Genomic DNA, 25511 nt, shown 5'->3' with positions numbered 1-25511 from the left:
TGCCTTTGATAAGCACTCATTACACATTTGCTGTTGTTGACGAGAAGCTTGCTACCTAAAGAAAGACTTCTCCTTAAATTTGCAAGCAAAAAGGAGACGCAAAGTTTAGATCACAACATCCAGTTGCCCCGTGACGTTGGGGAAGGAATTGGCCTGCATAGCCAGCGCTCTCTTATCTGTACAGGGGCGCCCAGCAGACTGCCTTCACTGGACTGTCCAGATATTAGGTGAGAGGGAGCATGTGGGGTGTGCAAGGTCTTCGTAAGCTTAAAGATGACTCCGTAAATGTCCGCAGATGTTGCTTTCCCCTCGGTTTTATTCCCAGTTCTGTGAAGGATGTAGGCAGTGGGGTCACGTGTGACTAGTGGCATCGTCCCCAGCAATCTTCTGGCCAATGATTCACCCCGTGGAACAACCATGTTCTGGAGCAGTGTGGGGACTCTGCGTCTTGGAACGTTGTCCTCTACCCTTCTTACTGTCTACCCAGGTCTTCCTCTTCCCACTGTGCTTCAGCAAATCCAGCCTCCTTGCCTTGCCTGTAGGGTCTGGCCCCTGCCGTCCTGTCTAGTCTCACATCCCTCGCCCCGTCTCATGCTGTTCCTGCCACGCTGCACAGCTCTCGGTTCCTCAAGCAAGACCTGCTCTTCCCAGCCTCGGGGACTTCCTGTGTATCGGGGGCTCACTGTGGTGGGTTGAATTATGTCTCCCAAAAAGATATGCTGGAGTCCTAATGGCAGTATCTCAGAACGTGCCCTTACTTGGAAATAGTTTCTTTCCAGAGGTGACCAAGTTAAGATGAGGTCTTAGAGTGGGCTCTAATCCAATATGACTAATGTCCTTATAAAAATGGGGAGTTTAGATACAGACATGCACACAGGGAGAAGGCCATTTGAGGATGAGGGCAGAGCTCAGGTGACGGATCTACCGCCTATGACCACCATCGATTGCCAGCAAACCACCAGAAGCTAAGAGACAGGCATGAACAGACTCCCCCACCGAAGGAACCACCCTGTAGACACGTTGATCTTGGGCTTCTGGCCTCCAGAACTGCGAGAGAATAAACGTCTATTGTTCCAGCCACCCAGTGTGTGGTATTTTGTTACAGTAGCTCTAGGACACAAACACAGTCACTGTCGATGTCACCTCAGAGGAGACTTCCCTGAAGTCCATGGTCGGTGCCCACATTGTTCCCCTCATGGTGGCTTCACCCCGTTCTGTCTTGTCATGAGGGGCCATCTGTAGCTACTTGCTGGTTGGCTGTCCCCACTCTAGATTGTAACTTCAAGAGGTCAGGGGCCATGTTTGTTGTGCTCATCGTGTTGCATCCCAGCATCCCTAACACAGTGCCTGGCAAAGAGGAAGCATGGAATACGTGTGTGATGGATGGGCTGGTGGATAAATGAACGAAGGAATGAATGCACTCTGGAAAGCAACAGTATGATGTGATGATGTGTGATATACAAATATAGGTACATCAGGTAAGACAGACTAAAGAAGATACTTCTTATAATTCCTATCTTAGATCTGGGCAGGTCGACAGCAAAATAAAACACTGCCAACCTTGGGAAAACTGATACCCAGTCTGAAACAGAGATAGATTTTAGTTTGGAAGCAAATGAACATATTACAATCAATTCTGGATTATTTTGTTTAATCCCACTTATAAGAATGAACCCATACAGAACTCTGGAGCTGTGCAATATTTTCCTTCTTTCTTGTTTTTAGGTTTGCAGGATAAGTTGAGCCTGTCTCCACTCTAAAGATTCCTTTATATATTATTTATTAACATTGAGTTTTCTTTCTTTCTTCTTTCTTTTTTTACGTGCCTGGTAGGGAAGCAGATTTAGGGCTCTCTACAGTTCATGCAGATTCATTTATTCACTTCTGGAAGGGAATTTAACTCCCACCCTCTTGGCTCTCGGGGCACCACGTAAGATGATAAACCTCAGCATTGCTCCTGACTTTTGTGTTACTGTAGGGCCTTCATTTTTCATTGGCAGCAGCATTTTGTGCCGCGATGCGACTGGCCTGGGATCTGCTATCTGCCTTCAGCAGCGTCCCTCATCTCTAAAGCCAGGGGGTTAGAGGAGATTCTTTCTAAAGTCCCTCCAACAACATGCCTCTAAGTTTTCGGTTACCTTTGTGGCTTACTGTCAAACATTTACAATGTGTTCACTCATCCATCCATTATCTGGTCATCTGCTACACGTCGGGCTGGGTGCTGGGGCCACAGCAGGAACAAGAGGAAAAGTTTCCCTTCTCATGGGGCTTGCATTCTAATTTGGGGGGAGTGACGATAAGTGAGTAAATAATTTAATTTTATGGCACATTAGAAGGTAAACATTAGACTAAAATATGTATATATTAGAATAGAATAGAATACATAATAGAATATTATGTAACAACATATAATGGGATACACATAACACTATTTAATCTGGACTAGAATAAAATTTAATAGTATATTAGAAGATGAGATACAATAGGCTGTAATAAATATTTGCTGCATGAATAATACGTTCATCGGTGCCACCCCTGTGCTTGGCCATAGAGGCAGTGATGAAAAGGATGTGCCCCTAAATGTCAAAGCATTCAAATGGTGTTAGGAAGATAGAATATGAGCACATGATTAAAAGGCACTGTGATAATACTATGCTGGGGGATGCCCAGTGCGTGTAGGAACAGGAGAAAGAAGCAGCAATTCGCCTGGGGAATATATACTTTGGGTGTTGAAGGGTAAATTGCAGTTTTCCAGATACAAAAGTAAAGAAAGGCATTCCAAGAAGAGAACAGGATGGGCAGTGGTGTTGAGGCATGCCAAAGCTTGGCATGTTTGGGGAATAAATTGAACCTCTGTGTGGCCTGAGACGAAGGTAGGCTGTGACCAGGTGGATAGTGTTTAAAACCACCCACACACAAGACCCAGAGATCTTATTTCTAACGTTGTGTAGTACAAAATGGTTTCCAGGTGCAGTGTGGGCTTGGACGATTCATTTTCCAACACACTCCATTTTTGTTGCTCTTGGCTTTCTAGTTTTGAACTCAAGTTCTCCTTCAGGCTGCATTATAGAGGAGTAGTAATGTTGCATTCTTAGCGTTCAAAAAAATACTTTTTCTATCTTTGTGGTTGTTTCTCTTAGTGTGAGGATCTTGTCTTTGAAAAGAAACAGATGGACGAAGTCTTCAGAGGCCACTGTGCTGCAGAGTGGCTCAGTGGTGAGACTCTGCCAGCTGTAGTAAAAAATGGCTTTTATTGCCACTGAGTTGCGCTGACCCTCAGAGCGTAACCAGAGGGTTAGCAGAGGGGCAGAATTTGCATAGAGGTTCACACAGGGGTGATAGGGATCAACACATCATGAATATAATTACGAAAGAGTGATTAATGCAATAAATCCTCTGGCTGTCTGGTCTACTTCTACAAGACACTTGAAGAACCAGCCACAGGGTAGATTACAATGTTTCACTTAAAAAAAAAATCCAGATGATTTGGCATCACACACATAGTTTATAATGGACATGGGCATTTTCAACAATGCAGAATCTCTCACCCTGCTGTCTATGAACAATTAAATCTGGGCAAGCACACACCACCCTTTTCCTTAGCTGGAAGACTCCTGTTTGGATGATGGCTTCTATTTATAGAGTGTTGCTTATATTTGTACCGATGTTTCCCTTCACTCTCTTTTAGTCAAGAAATCCAGCTGTAGTCCTGCTGTTTCAAGTACTTCTGAAATTTGCACACTGGAAGATTTAGTTGATGATTTCATGTTTTTCTATGACCTTGGCACAGGAGAAGAAAGCAAAAACTCAGCCCTTCCAAGAGAAGATAAATGGGGAACGTGGGTGTTGGCTGTGTGCAGCTAGCCCCTCTTCAATTATGTGGTGGGAGGTTGGGAATGCAATTTTCAATAGATAGCTTCTAGAGTCCTTGGACAAGGTGTTGGCTTGGACAAAGATGGACCAGGAACTGATGTATTCAAGAAGGTTACTGTTGGCACAGATCAAAATTAGTGGTCCTTGTGCACTGAAATCACACTGTTCTATTCTCTCCAAATATCCCATTTCGTTACATATTGGGATTCCCCCATCCCACTGCGCAACACAGGGGTACAGATCCCAATAGCGTATGTTTGGTTTTATTTAAAACTTCAGCCGCATAGAAAACTGTCAGATATGTGATTTCACAGCATCCCAGAAAAAAGTCTCACCTATTTTGCCATAATGGCTATAAAAAGCTTCATGGGAAGAGTGAGTCTGGGCTATTTGGAGTAACATTTAATCGTCTTAAAGATTTATCTGGTTGTTAAAATGTCTTGGACTCCACCCTCCAGAAAAGTCACTTGAGTCAGATAATTGAAATAGGTTGGATCTTCTAAGACATATGTGGTTGGCTTTCTGGATTAATCTCTATTGAGCAAGCAAGAATGTGTAATTCTGTGGTCAGTGTTTACACACAGGCACATCTGAATTTTGAGGGCTCTCCTAAGGAAAACTCTTATGGAAGTAGGAGAGTTTCATTTGAAGCATTCAAATATTTTGCATGGAATCCTGGAGACGTGGATAAATATATTCACCTCAATTAGACTTTTAGTAAAAGATGGCACACAAAGGCGCATTTTCTAACTTCATACCTGGAACCCACAAACCACCAAAAACAAATAAAAAGATCCAAAAGAGTTAAGAAAACTCCAGATACTCATGTCAACTCAAGAGTCAGGGAATCAGAAATCAACACTTGCCTTTAATTACGTAGTTCAACTTCCCAGAAGACATACAAAATTTTTAAACTTGTTACTAAAATGAGTTGATTTTGAAGCAAATGATATGAGGGGGGTGGGCACTGTAAAACCATTTAATTGTATTTCTTCAATCCATATTTTTAATGAAGATATCACGATGTTTTGTGCCACAGTGAATTTTGTATACCCAATGTCTACTGCTTTCTCTGATACTCTATATTAAAATGGTAATCAAGGTTTATTTCTTTGTTGATGGTCATTGGGGCAAGCTTCTTCTAGAACAACCCTCAAATCTAGAATAACTCAAGAATATGGACTTAACACAACTCTCCCACCTCGTCTCTTTGAAAGCACTGGAGAAGTATCAAGGCAGCCAGAACTTGAGGATCAGATCCTGCAGAGAAGGGAAGCTCACTGAAGTGAGGCCAATACTCTGTGGAGCTTCAACCCTTAAGGCATTTTCTAAATTGTAATGGCATAGGGACAAGGGGCTAAGGATCTGAGCAGAAAGTACTGGCTGAGAGGCCAGGAAGCCAAGCAGAGCTTTCAGCAGTCTCATGGGGCTGAGAAGACAACAACTGAAGTTCAGGGTCTCCAAGGTGGAAGAGCCCTTGTAAACATACCAGACTTTCAGTTAAGGCCCCAGAAAGGCTGCACCCAGGGAATAAGGGAAACCAGGAAGTAGATTAGTCTCATAAAAGACTAAAACCCAGCTGTGAACCAACCCAGTCCCATCTGATTTAAAGCCATCTTTTTCTGCTCTTATTGGTTTACAGAAGGCAAAAGTAAATCCTTTCTGGAGGAATATTACACCAGCCAGAGGCCCAAATAATCTCTAAAAATTTTTCACATATGTTGTTCATAATTAAACAAAGAAAATTTCTAGGCATGCCAAGGGGCCATAACAAATAACCAAAACCAAGTGAAAAATACTGAAAATAGAGGGAAAGATTTGATAAAAGATAGATAAAAGGGAAAATTTGAGCAGAGAATTTTAATCTGTAAAATAAATTATGGAAATTATATTTAAAATATAATAAGTAGAATTAAGAAATCAGTAGATGTGTATAATAGTAGATTAAACATAGCAGTTAGACGTAGCAGAAGAGAGGATTGATGAGCTGGCAAATAAGTCAACAGAAGCATAGAAAGTTGGTATATACATATATATACATATGCATATATATAGAGCGAGAAAGAGACAGAGACAGACTAAGAAAGATGAGAGAAAATAGGTAAAAGCATTATTTGAAGACATATGTTATGAATTGACATGCTTAAGGAACAAGTATGATAAATATAAATTAAACCATGCCATAGCAAAACTGTTGGAAAGTAAAGATGAAATGTTATTAAAAGCAGCCAGAGAGAAGAGCCACAGCTCTTTCAATAGAGAAGAAAGTAATACTGACAGCTGACCTTTCAACAAACATTAATAGATGTCACAAATCAATGAAATGTCACCTTTAAAGTACTACAAGAAAAAATAACTGTCAACTGAGATTCTGCATCCAGTGAAAATACGATTCAAAAACTCAGACAAACAATGAGAGAATTTATCACCAACAGATTTGCACTATTTTTAAAATAATAAGGAATTCTTTAATCAGAAGGAAAATTATCCCACATGGAAGCACAGAGACATGAAGGAATAAATAATAATATAAAGGGTAAATAAATGAGCAAATATAAATGGATATTTATTATATAAAACAGTAATATTTTTGTGAAATGTAAAATATATGTAGAATTAAAACATGACAACAATATCTCAAAAGATGGTAAGAAGATAAAGGGAGTTGAAATGTTCTAAGGTCCTTGAAGAATCCCGGAAGTGGCAAAAATGCTAATTTATGTTAGATTCCGTAAGTCAAGGATGTATCTTTCAATTTCTCAGAAACGACTACAAGAATATGAACAGGAAGTATAACAAATAAGTTATTAGAACAGAATATGAAATGATAAAAAAAAGATTAATTCAGGAAGAGGTGAGAAACGAGAAAAAAAGAAATATACGAAAGGTACAACAAATAGAAAACAAATATTAGGATTGGCAGATTTAAACTCCAATATATGGTACTCGCATTAAATGTAAATGGACAAAATAATCCAAGTAAGAAGACTAGGACTATAAGAATTGATTAAAAAATCGAAACTCAAATATACACTGTTTTTAAGAGACACACTCTAATATGTGATTACAAAAAACTTGAGAGAGGAAAGGATGGAAAGAAATATAGCCTGATGACACTAAACAAAAGAAAGCTAGGGTAGTTATTTTCATACCAGACAAGGCAAATGTTAAAGCAAAAAATTTTGTAATAATAAAAGGTCAATACATCAGGAAGATATAACAATTTTAAATTTGTATGCACCTAATAACACAGCTTCAAATATTCAAATAAAAATTTGATACAACTAACAGGAGAATAGATATATGTACAATCATAGATATCATAACTACTCTTTCAGTAACTGATAGAACAAGAAGATTAACAAAAAACATCTCTAGAAGATTTCAATAAGAATATTAAACAACTGTAGAATTCACATTATTTTCAAGAGCATGTGGACCATTTATCAAAATTGATCACATGCTTGTTGTAAAGTCTCAAAAATATCAAAAGATTATAATCACATGCAGTATGGTCTCTAACCTCTGTAGAATTAAGCTAGATATCAATAACAAGGAAATAACAAGGAAACCCCAAATACGTGGAATTAAGTAATAGACTTTGAGGCAGTGGTGGCTGAGAGGAGTTTTAGGAAGCGTCTGAGCTGCTGGTCACTTTCTATTTCTTGATTTGGTTTCATATTTGACTTGTGGAGAACAAAATCACTCAGTATTTGTGTACTTGTTTGTATGGAAGTTATATGGTTATTAAAATGACTCCATAAGTCTTGAGTAAGCTATATTAATTGCAATTTAGAAAGATATTTCTGAATGTTTCAATTAAACAAGAGAGAAATTATAGACTCCTAATTTGGAGCAATATTATGGCTAACTTTTTCATTCTACTATTCGTTTTCATTCTAACTATTAAGGAATTAAGAGAAAATTCAGTACACGAATGTTCATAGCAGCATTACTCACAATAGCCAAAAAGTTGAAACAGCCCAAATATCCATCAGTGGATGAATGGATAAGCAAAATGTGGTCTATCCATATAAAGGAGTATTATTCAGCTGTGAAAAGAAATGCTACAACATGGAGGAACCTTGAAAACATATGCTAAGTGAAGGAAGCAAGTCATGAAAGGCCACATGTTGCACGATTCCATTTATATGAACTGTCCAGAATAAGCAAGTCCACAGAAATACAAGGAAGATTAGAAGTTGCTAAGGGTTTGGGGAAAGGGGCATGGGGAGTGACTGCTAACGGGCATGGGGTGATAAAAATGTTCTGAAATTAGATAGTAGTGATGGCTGCACAACTTTGTGAGCATACTAAAAGCCAATGATTGAACATTTTAAAAAGGTGAAATTTAGGGTATGTGAATTATATATCAAAAAAACACAATGGAATATGAAGCAAAAGCGATAAAGTTAAAGAATGAAATAAATAGATGTTATCCTGACATCATTCCGCATCAGATAATTCATTAAGAGGAAAAAGTAAATTTCTAACCTAAGAAATAAAATGGCTCCTTGATTGTTTGATAAACCTACTAATGAGGAGAAATGAATCATAATGAACACATTGGTAAAGATCTAAATTTCTTGTGATTCGACCTGCCATGCCAACATTGATAAAGATAATATAAAACTTTTGGGGGCTGGCCCCATGGCCGAGTGGTTAAGTTCGCGCGCTCCACTGCAGGTGGCCCAGTGTTTCGTTGGTTTGAATCCTGGGCGCGGACATGGCACTGCTCATCAAACCACGCTGAGGCAGCATCCCACATGCCACAACTAGAAGGACCCACAACGAAGAATATACAACTATGTACCGGGGGGCTTTGGGGAGAAAAAGGAAAAAAATAAAATCTTTAAAAAAAAAAAGATAACATAAAACTTTTAATATGCCTCAAAACAAGACCATGGATGACCACCACGGATGACATGGTTAACAAATGTCAACAATTTACACAAGAGCCTTTGAAATTATATAGCTCATTTGCATATTTGACAGAAACTTGATAGAGATTCTCTCAAATTTAACAATTCTCAAAATTTACATGCATTTTCCAATAATGAAATGTGTTGTGAAGGTGAAAAAAAGTTTCTAAACTCTCAATAATACAGAGCAAGTTTCTATCTACCTTGCTAGGGGAAACTAGACTTTTTGTTTTCTTCCTAGAGGAAATGATACTACATAATTATTCTATAAAAAAAGAGACCATAGGGTTTGCAGTAAAACACGTAAGAGAAAAAGTATTACAGGGTGAATTAGGCGGTTAATTAATAAAATATTTTCATTATAAAAAGTTAATCATCCAAAGAAAAATAAGAATCTTGAGGCATCAAGGTTCTTGAAGACCTGACACTGGCTTTTAGGAATTGGAGACTGGATTCCAGCATCCACTTGAGAACTGAGTGTGAATACCTGCGGGTGGCTCGGTTTCAGCTTGCTGGCTTCCAGCTCGTGCCATTTATCTTCACGCCGTGGTGAAAACTGGAGCATTTACTCATCTCTCATCCTCCAGCTGGAGGACAGGACGTTTTAAGCTTTATGCCATTTTTATTACAGGTATTATAATGTTATATCTCAAATATCGAAACATTTATCTTTGAAAACAATTCATCAAATAGCCAAAAATATCCTGTTATTGTTTAAATTACCAATCACAATTTTAGGGTAAGATCTGAAAATTAATTGACTGAATATATGAAGAAAAACTCAATTTAAAAAAATCTTATAGTCACTTACAAACACGTTCTTTTAAAATTAATAGAGAGTTTATTGATCCTCGTGACCTGGGGTTTATGTGAAAATACGAGTTATTCAGTCAGTATAGAACACAGTCAAAACCATGTTCTAGGCACAAATCAGAAGTCTTTTCTAAAAAAATAAACCATAGCTAGAGGAAGGGACAAGTCACTTTGATCTAAATGGGATTGAGATCCTCACCTACAATTCAAACTCTAGGCTAGGAGAGTTTAACAAGATTTCCTGAAATCATTTCAAAATACCTAATCTAGGAAAGGCAAAATTAATATTTAGTTCATGCCATGTGTAAAAACTACTAGGAAAACTCCCCAAAGACTCTTTACAGGGAGACTAACTCTTCTAACCCAAATTTTCATGAAAGTTAATGAGTGAGAATTGATTTCATGTATCAGGAGCTATTTTAAGTATGACCTTGGTTCATCATATCCAATGACACTGTTCTCAACTTAAAATTATCTTCAGGAAACATTCGGCAAATACTGAATGATTGAGTGCCTCCTGGGAATGCAACAGAGAACAAGAGAGGGGTGGGCCTTGCTTTTCAGGGAGTTATAGTCAGTGTAAACAAACAAGAGGGGAACAGCAAATACTTTGCACTAAGAACTTACTTTTTAAAATAACCTTTAAAATGTCTCCCTCCTTAGTTCCCCTATATTACCAAGGGCTGCAATAATGACAACTAAAGATAGTTGGAATTATTTCTCAGTCTCTCTTACAGAAATGGGAAGCTAAGGAAACGCAAGCAGAAGTCACTTGAGTTTAGGGGGAAGCTCTTTAAATGACGTCCACTTAGGTGAAATGTCCTCCTTTTCCCTTCTCATTTCCTGCTTCTTTCTTTCTGGTATATGGACATGATGGCTGGTGCTGCAGTGACTCTATTGTACCATGAGACAGCTTTGGAGAAGGTAGAGAAGAAGGATGAAAGGAATTGGGGAAACTGATAATGTCATCTTGTCACCATATTGGCCTGGGACTATCCACCTATAGACTTTTATGTGAGAGAAACTATACCTTTGTCTTGTTTAGCACAGTGCTGTTTCCAGTCTTTATTATTTATGGCCAACCATAACTTCTCTTTTCAATAGATTGTTGAGACATTAAAAAATGCATTTCTCTGGAGATAGAAGATCACGTCAAAAAGAATTAAAACAACCACCATATATTCCTACGGATTTCCTAAGAAATGTCCTAAGATATGTAGAAACTTGTATAAGACAACATCTCCTTGGCCAGCTTTCTAGACACCCTCAAACCCAGATGACCACTATTTCCATTCTGGAGTGACTGAACCTTGACCTTATCTCTGAAAGTTATTTCAGCTTCAAGACCACAAGCTCTGTCCTCTTCCCCCTCTTCCACACCCTAGAGACCACTACATTTGGGCTGAGTCCTCATCAGTTTCTCCTTCTCACCCTAACAGGCTTCTCTTGGTCTTTTTCCTTTCGTTCATAGTTACTCATTTTCCAGCTTCTGCCACCTTTCCTCCAGAATTCCTTCTCCTCTAGAACTCTAGGGTCTTAACCATATATTTTGAAGTGTTTGGGCAGGTTCATAGATTACTTTAAAGGAAAACAGCAGCCTTTCAACAGAGAGGGGAGATGGCTATTTAGTTAAGAATGTCAGTTGGTCTCTTAAAGTTTAGAAAGATCCTCGTCATCATATCGTCATCTTGTCATCACCGCCACCTTCCTCACCACCTTCCTCACCGCCACCTTCCTCACCGCCACCTTCCTCACCGCCACCTTCCTCACCGCCACCTTCCTCACGACCACCTTCCTCACCGCCACCTTCCTCACCGCCACCTTCCTCACCGCCATCTTCCTCACTGCTTTATCCCACCATCCTCATCACCATTGTCTTCACTACCACATTCTTAACTACCACTATTCTCATCACCAATACTCTAGAGAATACCAGGTGACAAGCACTGTCTCAGTGCTTTTGATCATCAGCTCACTTAACATTCTCAAGAACCTAATGAGGTCAGCTTTGTGATCAGCCTCATTAACAGTGAAGAAAGGAGAATGTAGGTGGTTAACATGCTCATGTCCCATGGCTGGTCGGGGGGGATTTGAATCCAGTTCTGGTACCAGAGCCCACCCGGTCACATCTCTGTTGCACTCCCTCTAGCAATTCTGGTATCCAAAATGTATGGCTCCCTCCACAACAACAAAGAGCATCAGCCTTTCAGGAGCATGCTAGAAAACTCTACTGTGAATTTAATTGATCCAATTGGACAAAGACTCCTTTGGGACATCTAATATCTAAGAGAAAGTGTTTGATGTACTTGCTAGCTACCCATTCCTCTCGTTTTATTACTCACATCTCTATGCAAGTTGGGACATCAGCTCTGCCCTGCAGGAATCCCAAGCTCGTTGTCCAATGTCCATTGGAAGAGAATTTTTGTGCTTCTGCCAATATCCACAGGTGAGTACATTTCCCATGATGCTACTCAGGGTCTATGACTTGACTTTAAGATCTACATGAAATTTTTCCTTAAATTCAGTGGTGTTAACAATAAAAATAGTCTCTCGCCCACAGTATTTAGTCCATGACTGGGCACACACTTCTTTTTTTCCTGAATCACAGGGGCCCAATTCAGGGCTGAACTAAGGTAACTAATTAACCCCACCCACTTGGTAACGCTGGTAGCTTTTCTTATTTTAGATTGGGGTTACCTCACTTTTACTTTCATTACCATGTCTATATTGAATATTACAATGTGCCTTGAGTTGTTCTTTTGAAATAAGTTCACAAGAAATTCTACAGATAAACCAACGTCCCCAGTGAACATTCTATGAACACCAGCTCAATAAGACACGATGAGCGGGTCCAGGAAAAATTCTCCCCAGGCCAAATAAGTGAGAAACCCTACAGCCCATACCTGCTCCTCTTAAACAAACACAAAGCATCTTACAGGTACTCAGAAGTCCTGCAGGAAAAGAAATCTTTCAAACTATTCAACTCGATGTTCCCCACATCTGTCTGATCCTGAAATCCCCCCCACCCCCTGCCCTACAAGGCTGTATCTTGTGGAACTAATTTCTCGGAACACCGTTTTGAGAAACATGGGAATAGTAAGCAACCTGTATTAGCAGTTATAGGAACGCTGTCATGGGAACAATAGAATGGAGCCACATCAGCGACTGTGGACTCGGCTGTTTTGAGGTTGGAATCCCGAGTGCCCAAGACACCACCGGAGAGAGGGAGATTTCACCTCCTGAATGAGTCATGCAGGGCTGCTGAGGTGGAGATGTCACTGGGAATGAGGAGGCCAAGAGGGCCCACCTGCCCCAAGCATCTCAGGTGGCCCCGGGGCTCTCCAGAGAGGGGTTGGGCAACTGCAAATCCAGACATGGGTCTTTTCTGTAAACACGTGGCAGGGTGGAAAACATCAAGAGCCAACGAGGAAGCACAGAGCTGCAGCTAAATGCCTGGCTCATAGGGAGCTGTGTTCACATCCCATTTCTGCCATTTCCTCTGCCTGTGACCTTGGGACAGTCATCTAGATTCTCTGAGCTTAAAATAGGCTCCCTCGTTGGTAAAAAGTGGTTAATGAAACCAACGTCAGACAGTCAAATGAGGCAACAGATTGAAGGCGGAGAGCCCCCTGGTGGTGGTGGAATGCCAGTATAGGCTCAGCAGTCGGGAGGGGCTGTCATTACTGGTTCTGTGCTCTTGGTCAGTGAGAGGGGTGTCAAATCCTTGGCCCTCATCCTGATCCCCAGAGAAACCATGATCTTAGAACATTTCCATCAGGAGCACAGTGCAAATGACTTCCTAGTTTGGATGCAAATTCGGCAACTGAATGTAATCTTGGATACTCAGCCAGTCCCCAAACATTGCTCCACTGGAATAAATGGGAAATGACAACCATGATCCATAGTCATGAAAGCGTCGGAGCCGAGGATGAGGAATGCCTCTCCCAGACAAGCTAACTTGGGGGTTATTTATAAGCTCCTGGGCCACCTTGTTATTGCCAAGAAAATCTGCTTTCTTTTCTTGCTGCTGTTCCGTCTGGCCTCTCAATCTGTGCTTGCTGAAAAAAATTGTTATTGTTATGCTACGATCACAATGGGACTTGCATGACTTAGCACTAAATAATCCCGATAAAACTCTGAAGATGGCACTTCGGCATTAGAAGTTATTTTCTCATGGACTTTGACAAGACTCAATGCTTTTGTTCTCATTGGTATTTTCAGCTTTACAAAAAAAACAAACAGATAAAAATATGAGAAAGTATTCTAGCAAAACACCATTCTCTCTCCACAAAGGAGTGTTTTGATCTTGCAAACGGGAAGCCACCAGGGGCGGGGCTACGCGGAACTAGTATTGATCAGCAATCATGGCTGTGACAGCGAGGGCAGTGTTCAGCAGGGGTTACCTCTTTCTTGGTGAATTTCGGTGAGTGATCGTTTTTGTCGTCGATCATGATTGTCGCCGTGGCCGTGCCCGTTAATCCAACATCCAGTCCAGCCATGTCCTGAGCCTCGATGATTAATTCATACTTGGGATTTTCCAGAGTCTACAAAGCAAAAACACAACAGAGAAGGTGGCATTAGATTTGGGTTTGGGTTTGGATAGGTGGCAAGTGTGTTGCTCAGGCTGCCTCTCTGCCCTCCTCTGTGGAGGGCAGGCATCTTTATCAGCCATGACGCTTTCACCTATTCTTATATATGAGCGTTTGGAATCTCTCCGATACGAGGCAGTGACTAGGTAGACTGGAGTTGGCTGTGGGATGGACTCTATTTTCTGTCCGTATTTAAGGGGACATTTGATACCTTCCAGAATGTTTCGTTTCCAGGGTTTGGGTATACATGGCACATTTGATGTTCACACCCATACATGTCATTTCACAGCAACCTCATGAAACTGATCCGGAAATGAGGTTAAGTTTGATGATGAGATTAGGACAAAGATGGCAGCTCTCAGAACTCATCTTCACTGAATGATCTGATGAGCCAGGCATTGGATTACTGGACTTTTCAGAAATCATCGTCATTAATCATTCCAAAAAGCATGTTAAATTGCATTTATTATTCTCATTTTACAGGTGAAAAAATACCACCTGAGGTTTAGAGTCACTTGTATGGTACTTCTTTTATGTCATTCATAGTCATTTTAGCCCTTCATGTCATGTTAAATTTGGAAGAGTCTTTTCTTTTTTTTTTTAGGTGAGGAAGATTGGCCCTGAGCTAATATCTGTTGCCAAAGTTTCTTTTTTTGCTTGAGGAAGATTGTTGATGAGCTAACATCTGTGCCAGTCTTCCTCCATTTTTGTATGTGGGATGCCACCACAGCACGGCTTGATGAGCAGTGTGTAGGTCTGTGCCTGGGGTATGAACCAGTGAACCCTGGGCTGCTGAAGTGGAGCACTTCAAAATTAACCACTACACCACTGTGCTGGCCCCTGGAAGATGCATTTCCATCCAGCCATGATCTGATAAATTTAACACAAGCAATATTCCACTATTGTCTCTCAATGGACATAAGTTTTTTCATTTGAATATTTGACAGATATTTCACTACCGTGTTTAAACACTCAATTAACCAAGGGTCCTGACCCCAAGATGAAGAAGAGTGTAGTGGTTGGTAAATAACAACCCCTGCATTTAAACTGTCTTCTGTGCTGGATTTGCTTGTCTTGGTCGACCAGCACACCATTCTTCTGGTAAGGCAGCACCCCATTTTTCCTTTGGGGACCTACCAGTCCCTTCTCCTCTGCCCGTGTGGTGTGGGTTGGATTGACTTTCCCCACCTTCTACTCTGACCAACTTTTGGAGTGAGCCCCGATTAGAAGAAGCCAATAAGTGCATGCCATCCCTGGGGCACAAGGACTAGTCCAGGGCAGGACCTATGCTTGCCAGTTGGGAGAAGGAAGTTCCGTGTCCCCATGGCGTGAACCTGCAAGCATTTAGGCAGGGAGCTAGATGAGCCATCCTACGCCACAGCAGGTGTGGGGTCAGGAGAGTCTGTCCAAAAATGAACCTAGCCTATCGAGAGAATTAGACTTGAACCCTGGAGAGAAAGAAATGTTGTCCCATGATTGCACTGGGGCCACTTCATCATGCCATGCCTTTGCCTATGGACTTTTCAGCTCATTTGGGCATTAATTTTCCTTAGTCACTTAAACCAGTTTGGGTTGGTTTCATAATCACTCACACAGAGAGTGTGAGTTGACCCAACTTCAATAACAAAAATAAAAATAATTTTTGTTGTTGAAGGTCCTACCAATTGCAAACAGTCCCATCAGTACCAAGGCTTCAAGAGTCATTGTTTATACCAACCGATAATTAAGAAATACCACGGGAAGCAAAGAACAAAAACACAAGGGAGAACTCTGATTTCCTTCCAAGGCCAAAAGTTTACACGGGAAATTTTAATAGCTCAATGCTAACTGCCTCCAACATTTTGAAGTATTTTTAAAGAGCAGTTAGCTGTTTGCTCCTTAGGCACCTTCAAGTGGTTGTTTCTTGACAAGAACTTCTAACATAAGGAGTGGCAGTCCTGTCGGATGGGTTGGAAGGCTCTAAACTCTTAAATTCGAGAGGATGAGTGGGCTGCTGATGCCCTTCTTGGTCAGGGTCGCTTACAATGTTTTTTTCCCCCAGCTTTATTGAGATATAATTGACATAGAACATTGTGTACGTTTAAGGTGTACAATGTGATGATTTGATACACGGATGTGCTGAAAAGGAGCTCCACCAGGGGTGAAGGTCACACAATTCTGTAATCGCTGAGTGCAAACGATTTAAAACCAAACCCAGCTCTGGGCGGTTCTGGCTCTGCCTTGCTCAGTGGCGCTTCTCAGTAAAGGTGCTTAAATGCTACCTACTCTCAAGCTGAAGCTGGAAACTCATCAGCCCAATGTCAGTGACTTTCTACTTAACATCATTGACAAGTTGGATCAGATTTACCATTTGCCATTAATTCTGCAGCTCGACCATATAAAACGAATAAATTGGCCCATCTTCAGAAATCTTCCCTGAGTGTCTCTGGACATACGAAAAATTAGCCAGGTCTAATTTCTTGTATAACATTTTTACTTTTGTAATAAAACATTGCATGTTTTTGGAAGCATGTAATCATGAAAATAAGAAATTATGTGGTTGTTTTTAATATCGAAGAGGTCATGGTAAACAATATCATTTTCCCCATGTGATATCATTTACTAAGGTAATTCCTTGACACTATTTTAAAAGTTGCATAAAACAATCATATGCATAATTTATAATTTACTTCATCTTCTATTATTAAGACCTTAGGTTATGTCTAGTCTTCTAAAAATTCTGAAAATGTTAAATAACATTGCAATAAACGTCTTTATTCAGGAAGCTTTCAATACATTTTGACCCTTTTTATTGGGAGGGAGGAAGACTGGCCCTAAGCTAACATCTGTTCCAATCTTCCTCTTTTTTCCTAAGGAAGATTGTGGCTGAGCTAACGTCTGTGCCAGTCTTCCTCTATTCTGCATGTGGGACACCGCCACAGCGTGGCTTGACGAGGGGTATGTAGGTCCATGCCTGGGATCCGAACCTGTGAACCTTGGGCCACCAAAGTGGAGTGCACAAACCTAACCACTACACCACCAGGCTGGCCCCTTGACATTTTTTTTTTAATGATAGATTCCAAGAAGTGGAATTACTAGGTCAAAGAACATGAATATTTTAAGGCTCTTTATTCATATTTCAATATTGCTTTCCAAGAAGATCTTACCAATTTTCATATCAGTCCTGTCAGAATGTTTAGTTTATGATCCCAGGCATGGCTTGTCCCTAAAGAACCACTGATCTTGCCTATGAAGCAAACTGCGGGACGAGCATGACTTTATGATACCTGTCTAACTAGGATGTGAATTCTCACAGCATTCGCACTTCTCCAACTTGCAGCACAGCTTTCTATGGACACGCACTCCAGGCAGCTTCAAGCACTCACTGTAGTGGGTACGTGCTGCTGTGCCTTCCCAGTGTCCGTTCCTGCTTCCTTTGGCATCTATGCTATAATCCCTATGGGGGCATCACCTCTTCCTCACTCTCAGCACAGGTGGAGTTCAGGTAGGGTTGACTCTATCCCTGATCTAGTAATGGTTATGCGACTCAGGCCTGGACAGTCAGGACCTCCCGTTCACACAGCCATGTGATGAGCACAAAAGCCAAGTTAGGCCACCCAGGATCGAAACTCAACTCCAGGACACATTTCTTTTAGAAGTCTTAGGTAAAAGAAGTTCTCTTTCTGTTGGACTTGAAGCCGGTAGTGGCCACTTACAACCACACAGAGAAAGGCAGCCTGAGAAAGAAGACGACACGGAACTGAGGGGTAGGGATGGAGTTCTTCTAGCCTCACCTGGCCTCTTTAGTAGTCATCCCTGAAGCCAGAATTTACCCCTTAGATTTTGTGAGTTCTATGAGCTAATAAATTTCTCCTTTCCTTAAGGTATTTAAATTAGATGTTCTGCGAATAGCAACAAGGGAGTTTTGACTAATATTGCAACTAATGCTATGATCAATTATCTGTTTATTCACAAGAAAGTGTAAGAGCTATCATATCATACTACAGTGTCACCATAGGCTCTTCAGAACAGCATCCCAATCACGTCATGAATATATTATTTTTCCTTTTAACATTTTCCCATCCGCAGAACGATTTTTGTTTGGGCTGGAGAAAGTTATTATAATTTTTTCTTTCCTTAGTTTATGAGTCCATTTAATTGAATGTTATTGAACACCTAGCCTAAATATTGTGCTGGGTGCTGGGGTTATGGGGACGGGAATGCAGGGTCCCTTTCTTCACGGAGTTCAGAGAAGTTTAGAGCCAAGAACAGGCATGTTCCCCTAGACTGCAGCACACTGGAGTCCCAGCTAGGCAGAGGGGTGCACAAATCTTTATGACAGCACAACCGAAGGACACATTGGCGTAACTCTCTTGTAATTTAACAAATTTTATGAATAACTCTAAAAAATGAACCAGCCAATTCCCATTTCCTGAAGTAAATAAAACTTTTTGATTGCAACGGGAAATAGCAGAAAACCTAGTAGAAAATCAATTAGACTATTAAGTAGATAAATTGTAAGGTTTCCGATGAAATGTTCTCAAAGTCTCAATTTTCTGGCCAACTTAAGGCTACCATTAAAAATGTTTTTATTATTGACAAAATATCCAATTATTGTAATGAAAATAGAAACGACACAGTTATTTCTAAAGTGGGAAGTGAGGATTCTCCCTCAGCCCCATCTCCAAGGATTGTTAGTAGTCTGTTGTTTTCCTCCTTTTTCTATACATCGTACACACACACACACACACATTTTATACACACACGTATTTAAACAATTCACACAGCTGCATAATTTGCTTTACTTTATCACTTTCATCTCAGTGCTTACAGATCTGTCCATTCTTTTTAACAGCTATACAACAGCCCACTGCATGGACCCATCCTACTTTATTCAATCATTCCCTATTGGATTGTCATTTATTTGAGTTGCTTCCAAGTTTTCACTTTTAAAAGCATCTCTAAAATAAAAAGTCCGTTGGCCTATTAGGGTTGGGAGATTTTTATGTAATAAACATTATTGCTTTCACAATGACAACAATAACAAAAGCCAAATAATCAATGAGATGTAAGAGACCTAGAGAAAATGCCGCGTGGGTCCCTGCGCTCCTGCACAGCTGGAACCCCTTCCACGCCCCTCGCACCTACTTCCCACTCCAGCTGTGCCTTTCCCGGGAAGTCTTACCCTAGATCCCCAGCTCCTGTAGTCAGCGTTCCTTGAAATATACACACTCATACTCATTTCTGTACCGATCAGTAGTCTGATCTGCTCTGTTGTTGTCATTCTGCTGAAAAAGACTCCTAGGCAGCCCACAGCGGCCCCGTTCTCTGGGTAGGACCACTGATTCAGAAAAATAGACCCCAGTGGCCATGCGTCACGTTTGTCTCCCTTGCACTAATTGACTGATTCACAATTGACTCCCTAATCCCAGCCAGGACAACTGGATTCTGGGAATATGAAATGTGGAACCTGGCAGCACAGAGATAGATGTGGGGCAAACCTTCTTGGCTCTCTCTGTGGTACTCCTAAGCCCGATAGAAGGATTTTTGCCTTCCTGAATGTTTTGGGAGGAAACTTACCCGCCTTGTACTGTCTCTGCCCCTCGGGAAGGCACTCTGTCTCTGGGAGATGGGACCTTCAGTTGTCCAGCTGCTCTGTCACTTGGGGAGTGAACTGAACAGGGGTCAGGAAACCCCATTGTGCTCTCAAGGCCAAGCTGCACTCTCTGTGGAGGAATCTCACCTGATTTTTGTGTTTATTTCTCTCAACTGATTCAAGACTCAGAGGGGAGATGGGCGTGATCGGCTCCAATAGAAAGAGCCTCCAGGCACTGCTCTAACCGGAAAGATGCGAGCTCTGCCGGTGAGGTCTGGGACTACGCGGGCTCCTGGCTTCAACTCTTTCCTCGATTCTGTAACACACCCCGGTGTTTATTCAGGACATTCTTTTTGGCGCTGAAGCCAGCCAGAATCAGTTTTAGTTGCTTGCAACCAAAGGCACCTGTGGTGAAGCCAGTGTTACTTGTTCACCAAACCCTATTTCTTTTGACTCTGGGGCATACAGCTAGACCGTAAGACGAACGCGTGACAGATTCTGGCCAATGGAAAAGGGGCAGAAGTGATGTACTGGCATGACCTCTAAACTTCCCCTGTAATCCTGCACGTATTCTATCTCCCAAGAGGAAGAAGCCTGGAGCTCCAAATGACCACGTGGAGCAGAGCCCCTTCGCTGACCTGCTGTAGACAAGAAACAAGCCATTCTGTGGGTTTAAGGGACTTTTATTACTGTGCTTAACCTACCCTGACTGGTATGAAGTCGATATTTCCTGTTCAGTCTTATTTTGATTGCCCATTTACTATCTCCTTAAGGGGATGACAAAGTTTTCAAGGGCAAGGACCACACCTTTGACCCCCACGCCAAGCCAGTACGCAGCCCACGAGAGGGGCGATTTACTTTCATTATTGATAATGATGATATATTACTGTTTCTCTGAACTAAACTATACCTCAAAAGTCTGAGCGTATCAGTGGCATTTCCCAACCAGAGTCATTTATTCTCAGAGAATGGCTTATACTTTGGGGAGCTCCAGCCCAAGGAGACGGGATTTTCTTTTGACCAAGAAACACGCTGTGTCAAAAGTGGGAAAATTAAATTCACTGCTCTGATTTTAGTTTAAGCTATCTGATCTGTAAGACATATCGAAGAGAACCAAGCCACTCTCCTGGCTCGACTTCCACAGTCATGTATTTCTATTGCATTTCCTCCCTCCTCCTGGGTGTCTACCGGCTACCAGTTAATCTATAGCCTAGAAACGAAAGGAAGATGGTGTGTTTGCAGGAAAAAGCCTCGGGTATATCTCCGAGGACACAGGCCTGGTTCACAGATCACACTGATTTGAAAATCAAACATTTCATCTAGGAAAAAAAAGAGTCAAACCGTGTCATTAAATATGGCACATAATCAATCACCGGACCCTTGATATTTTACACAGCGACAGTGACTTCCACACGAGTATGCATTTAACGCAACATTTATCACTAATAACAAGCAAAATGGTAGCTGTGGGGGGAAATCAATGAGTAAACGTTACAGGGAGAAAGGCTTTGCCATCAACCCACACAGCACCCCATCCTTCTCTTGCCTTGTCTTAAACCGCTCTCCACAGCTCTCTCTACACTTTCTCCGGACTGGATTTCTCTCCACTGTACCCCGCTTTTTCTTACTTTTGACCTTCCACCTCTACTCCTTCCAGGCTAATTCCTGCTCATTTGCTGGTGGTGATTCTTCACTGCACTGAAGCTCCATGAAGGCAGGGACCTCAGTCCGTAATAGGGCAGCTGACGCTTAGGGAGAGACAGACAAAATTTCCTCAACTACTGTTCCCCTGGCTCCACCACTTAGTAGCTGAGTGATCCTGGTCAAGTTTCTTAAGTTCTCATTGCCTCCATTTCCTACCCTGTAAAACGGGGAGGATAATTATACTTCTGGTAAGTGAGGGTTAGAAAGCTAACATAAAGTGCTAAGCACAGAGCTTGGCATGTGCAAATACTCAGTAGATGGCTGCTGTCACTATGTAGTAGAATCTTCGGAAAATCTTCTAAAGATCTGGCAAGAAATGAGGGCGGCCTCCAGGAACAGCCAAAAGGAACTCAGTGCTGCCAACAATCATGAACAAGCCTGGACGTGGATCCTTCCCCAGTCAAATCTCCTGATGCCACTGCAGATTCTGGACAGACGTGTGCATTGCAGCTTTGGAACAGCCCATTAAGTGGAGGACACAGCCAAGCCATGTCCAGACTCCTGGACACAGAAACTGTGAGAAAATAAATATCTATTGTTTTCAGTCACTAAGTTTTGTGGTAATTTGTTAGGCAGCAATAAACAACTAATATAATTTTCCCCCAGCACTCCTCACAGTCTGTAATATTCTTGTTTCTTGATGACTTGTTTATTGGCCATCTTGACTCTGACCGTTTGAGCTCTGTGAGGTCAAGGACCTTGTCTTGTTTAGAGCTTTATCTCCCAGCTACGAATTCAGTGCCTGGCACATCATAACTGCAATAATTAGTCAATTATAGATATGTTTTTATAAAATAATGAATTACATAGAGTGGTGTGCCTGAAAATGTTTAACAACAGATTCTCTTGATTTGTAATGTTTGTCAATTTTGGTGGTTTCATGGCTGATTTCAAGTTGCCAATACGATGTCATTGAGTGCATAGCTGGAAAGTGATATACACAATCAGTTATCATGAGTCTGTAGGAGCTGGCTCCAGCTTATAAATTGTTCTTTAGGAGTCAAGAAAATCTATAAGAAGTCTTTTTCAACAAGACCCTTTGTTGTTTAACATTTGAACTATTGTTAATGAGAAATATTAACATGGGATTTATAGCAAAGATATAATGGAATTCATTTATTTATTTACTCATCAGCTTTACCCAGATAGGCTGAGCAAAGCAAGACTCCTTGCAATATGGCACCCAAATAAGGACTACATTCTTCTCCAGGTTAGCTGCACCTGACACCTGGTCTATAAATATTGCAAACAGATTGGTGAAAACATTATCTGAAGCAGAACGAGTTGTTGTCTGTCTGGAGTTTGATTTATCCACTCTGGCCACATAACGCTGGGGATAGGTAGTCCATAAATCCAGCAGGAACCGCACACCTTCCCTCATAAAATGTCCCTTATTCCCACTGCAGACAGTGAGTGATGTTCTTTCATCTTCCCACGAGATAGGGTGAGGCGGGTTTGACGTGTGTTTGTCTTTGGGCTCCTTTCACTCGCTCCTCAGTGCTAACGTGAACATTCATGCTCTTGACTGTCATCTGTTGCGTTTTCATTCCCGGCTGGCGTCTGGTGGGTGAGGAGAAGGCAGAGCTCATTTCCCCAGATTTACTGGTTGCTGATGAAGCCAGCAGGGTGGGGAAACACAGGGGAAATAAACACTGCCTCTTAGACATATGCAGGTGGGACAAGCCCAGTGATAGATTTCAGGTTGAGGGACACCAAAATCAAATAAAACATTTCCAGGTGAAGTGTACATCTTCCGATGTTACTGATGAGTTACAGTAAATAAACTGCCGATGGCGTTCATAGCATGCTTGGAAAAATCACCCCTTTCAGACCCAAGGCGGCAAATATTTGACATTCAGGGTGACTCCACCGAAACATTTATATAATGTCTACTGGGTTCAGGTAACTCTGCTAGGATGTGATGAATGATACAGACCCTGCCTTTGGTGCATTTGTATTCCAGGTAAATGAACAAAAAGCTAGTATGTCTATATGATCTCACTCATAAATAGAAGACAAAAACAACAGCAAACAATCACATAGACACAGAGATTGGATTGGTGGTTACCAGAGGGGAAGGGGGGAGGGAAGAGGGTGAAAAGGGTTATTGGGCACAAGTGTGTGGTGATAGATTGTAATCGGTCTTTGGGTGGTGAACATGATATAATCTACAAAGAAATTGAAATATAATGATGTACATCCAAAATTTATATAAGGTTATAAGCCAATGTTACCACAACAAGAAAAAAAAGCTAGTATGTAAGGTACGATGAGATGAATGTCTTTGGAAGTGGACCAATTAAGGTCTATGAGAATGCGGTCAGAATATGGGGTGCTCGGGAACGCAACGTGGGGGTTATTTAATTTACTGAACATTTACTGAGCACTTACCACGCATTAGGCATCCTGCTAGATAGTAGTGGCAGGTGAAGGGAGCCGAATCTAGTGCTAGATAATTCCCCGATGCTTTCAGGAGGACGAGATGGGAGTAGGAAGTGCTGCGGTGTTAGAAGGGAGAGGCCACCTGAGCTGGACATTGGTGGGGGGACTAAGGGGACATTCCTGCAGAAGAGAACATCCCACTACAGGACTAGAAATGGGGTCTTGACGTGGAAGTACATTTCCATGGAAAAAGATGGGAGACTGTTAATCCTAAAATGCTATTAAATGCAATCATTCAATAAGAACTGAAGGCTGATCCTGATTCTGGTCAGGACACTGTGGGGACAACAAGAAGCATGGTGTATATTCCCCACCTTCAAGGAACTCGCAGCTTGGCTGAAGATAGAACACTGTCAGCGGCCCCACAAGGCACTAGGCGGTATGTGCTAAGTGAGTTTGTACTCAGTAGGTTCAGATGCGAATGGTGCAGCTGGGAGGGGGCTACAGTGCCTCTGAAGGGGCTTCTGGTTAATTAAGGCTGGAGCTGAGCTTTGAAGGACGGGTATGAGGGGAGAGAACTCAGAGGGAGGAAGGGCCTGGGAACCAGCATAGAGGTGGCCAGCTGGCACAGGGGCACTGGTGTGGGTAGAGTCGAGATTTGTGAGGTGAAGAGACGAAGCCCATTCGTTCTTGAAAGCTCCTCAGAGATCACCTAGTCCAGCCCACCTTCGAGGAACTCACGGCGTGAGGAAACAGAGGAAGGAATCCCAAGAAGCATATGGCTGCTTAGGGGCCGAGCTGAACATGCTGAAGGATTTCTTGGTTTTATCTGTTTGTTGGAGACAAGGAAGTACAGACCCCTAAAAGTTGAAGTAACATCAAATGTAATTAAAGTGCTCCTCTCTATGATTTTTATATATTTTCACAATCCACAGCTTACCACGTCAGCCTGTTTGTTCTAACCTTTTCGCCCTGAACTGTCATAGCAACATTATGCCTGGTATACAGTAGGTGCTTACGACACACTGTCCGAGTCAGTGATTCTCCCACTTGCCTGTGTCAGAGTCCCCTGGTGGAAGCATTGAAACACAGATTTCCAGCCCACTTCTAGGGCTTGTGATTCAGAAGGTCCAGGGTGGGGCCCGACAATGTGCGTTTCTGACAAGTTTCCAGGAAATGCTGGTGCTGCTGATCTGGGGACCACACTTCGATTATTGTCGTTGTGAAGGAACGTTTGAGTAAGAGTAGGTCAACGTGTACCCTTATATGTTTTTATTTAAAATTCACCTGTTTATGATGCAATTTAAATGAAAAATAGAAAACATAGTTTACCAAAGCTTCTCTCTCTGTGAAATTTTCCTTTTTTCCCCCTTTCTAGAAAAAACATACTCCCTCTAAGACACCAAACAGCCCTATGGTTGCCTCTTCAGCCTGCTCTGAATCGTCTTCTCGAAGTCCCCCTTTGGATTTCTCCATCCACCTTCATGGGCCAATAACAGAACACGTTATCTTCCCTGCAGCACCGCCCGTCCTCCCGGAGGCATCAACTCAGGTTGTACGCCAGGGAGATGTCCTCAGCTCTTCCCTCTCTTTCACCTCAGACAGCCGATCACCAAGGACTACTGATTTCTCCTCCTTGACCTCTCCTGAGTT

At 41.7% G+C, this 25511-nt stretch overlaps 1 protein-coding gene across 1 annotated transcript in view; it reads right to left on the bottom strand.

Annotated features, from left to right (window-relative positions):
* The window catches only part of CDH13 (cadherin 13), a 990441-nt gene that overhangs the window by 127481 nt on the left and 837449 nt on the right, over nt 1-25511 (bottom strand). The window contains exon 8 of the mRNA XM_014842967.3: nt 14012-14152. Within this exon, the coding sequence (XP_014698453.1) occupies nt 14012-14152 (141 nt within the window). The remainder of the gene's footprint in view (nt 1-14011; nt 14153-25511) is intronic.

This window comes from Equus asinus, chromosome 28 (genome assembly GCF_041296235.1).
Source record: "Equus asinus isolate D_3611 breed Donkey chromosome 28, EquAss-T2T_v2, whole genome shotgun sequence".
Taxonomy (NCBI): domain Eukaryota; kingdom Metazoa; phylum Chordata; class Mammalia; order Perissodactyla; family Equidae; genus Equus; species Equus asinus.
The sequence above is the reverse complement of the archived record's forward strand: the minus strand, read 5'-3'. Positions and strand labels throughout refer to the sequence as shown.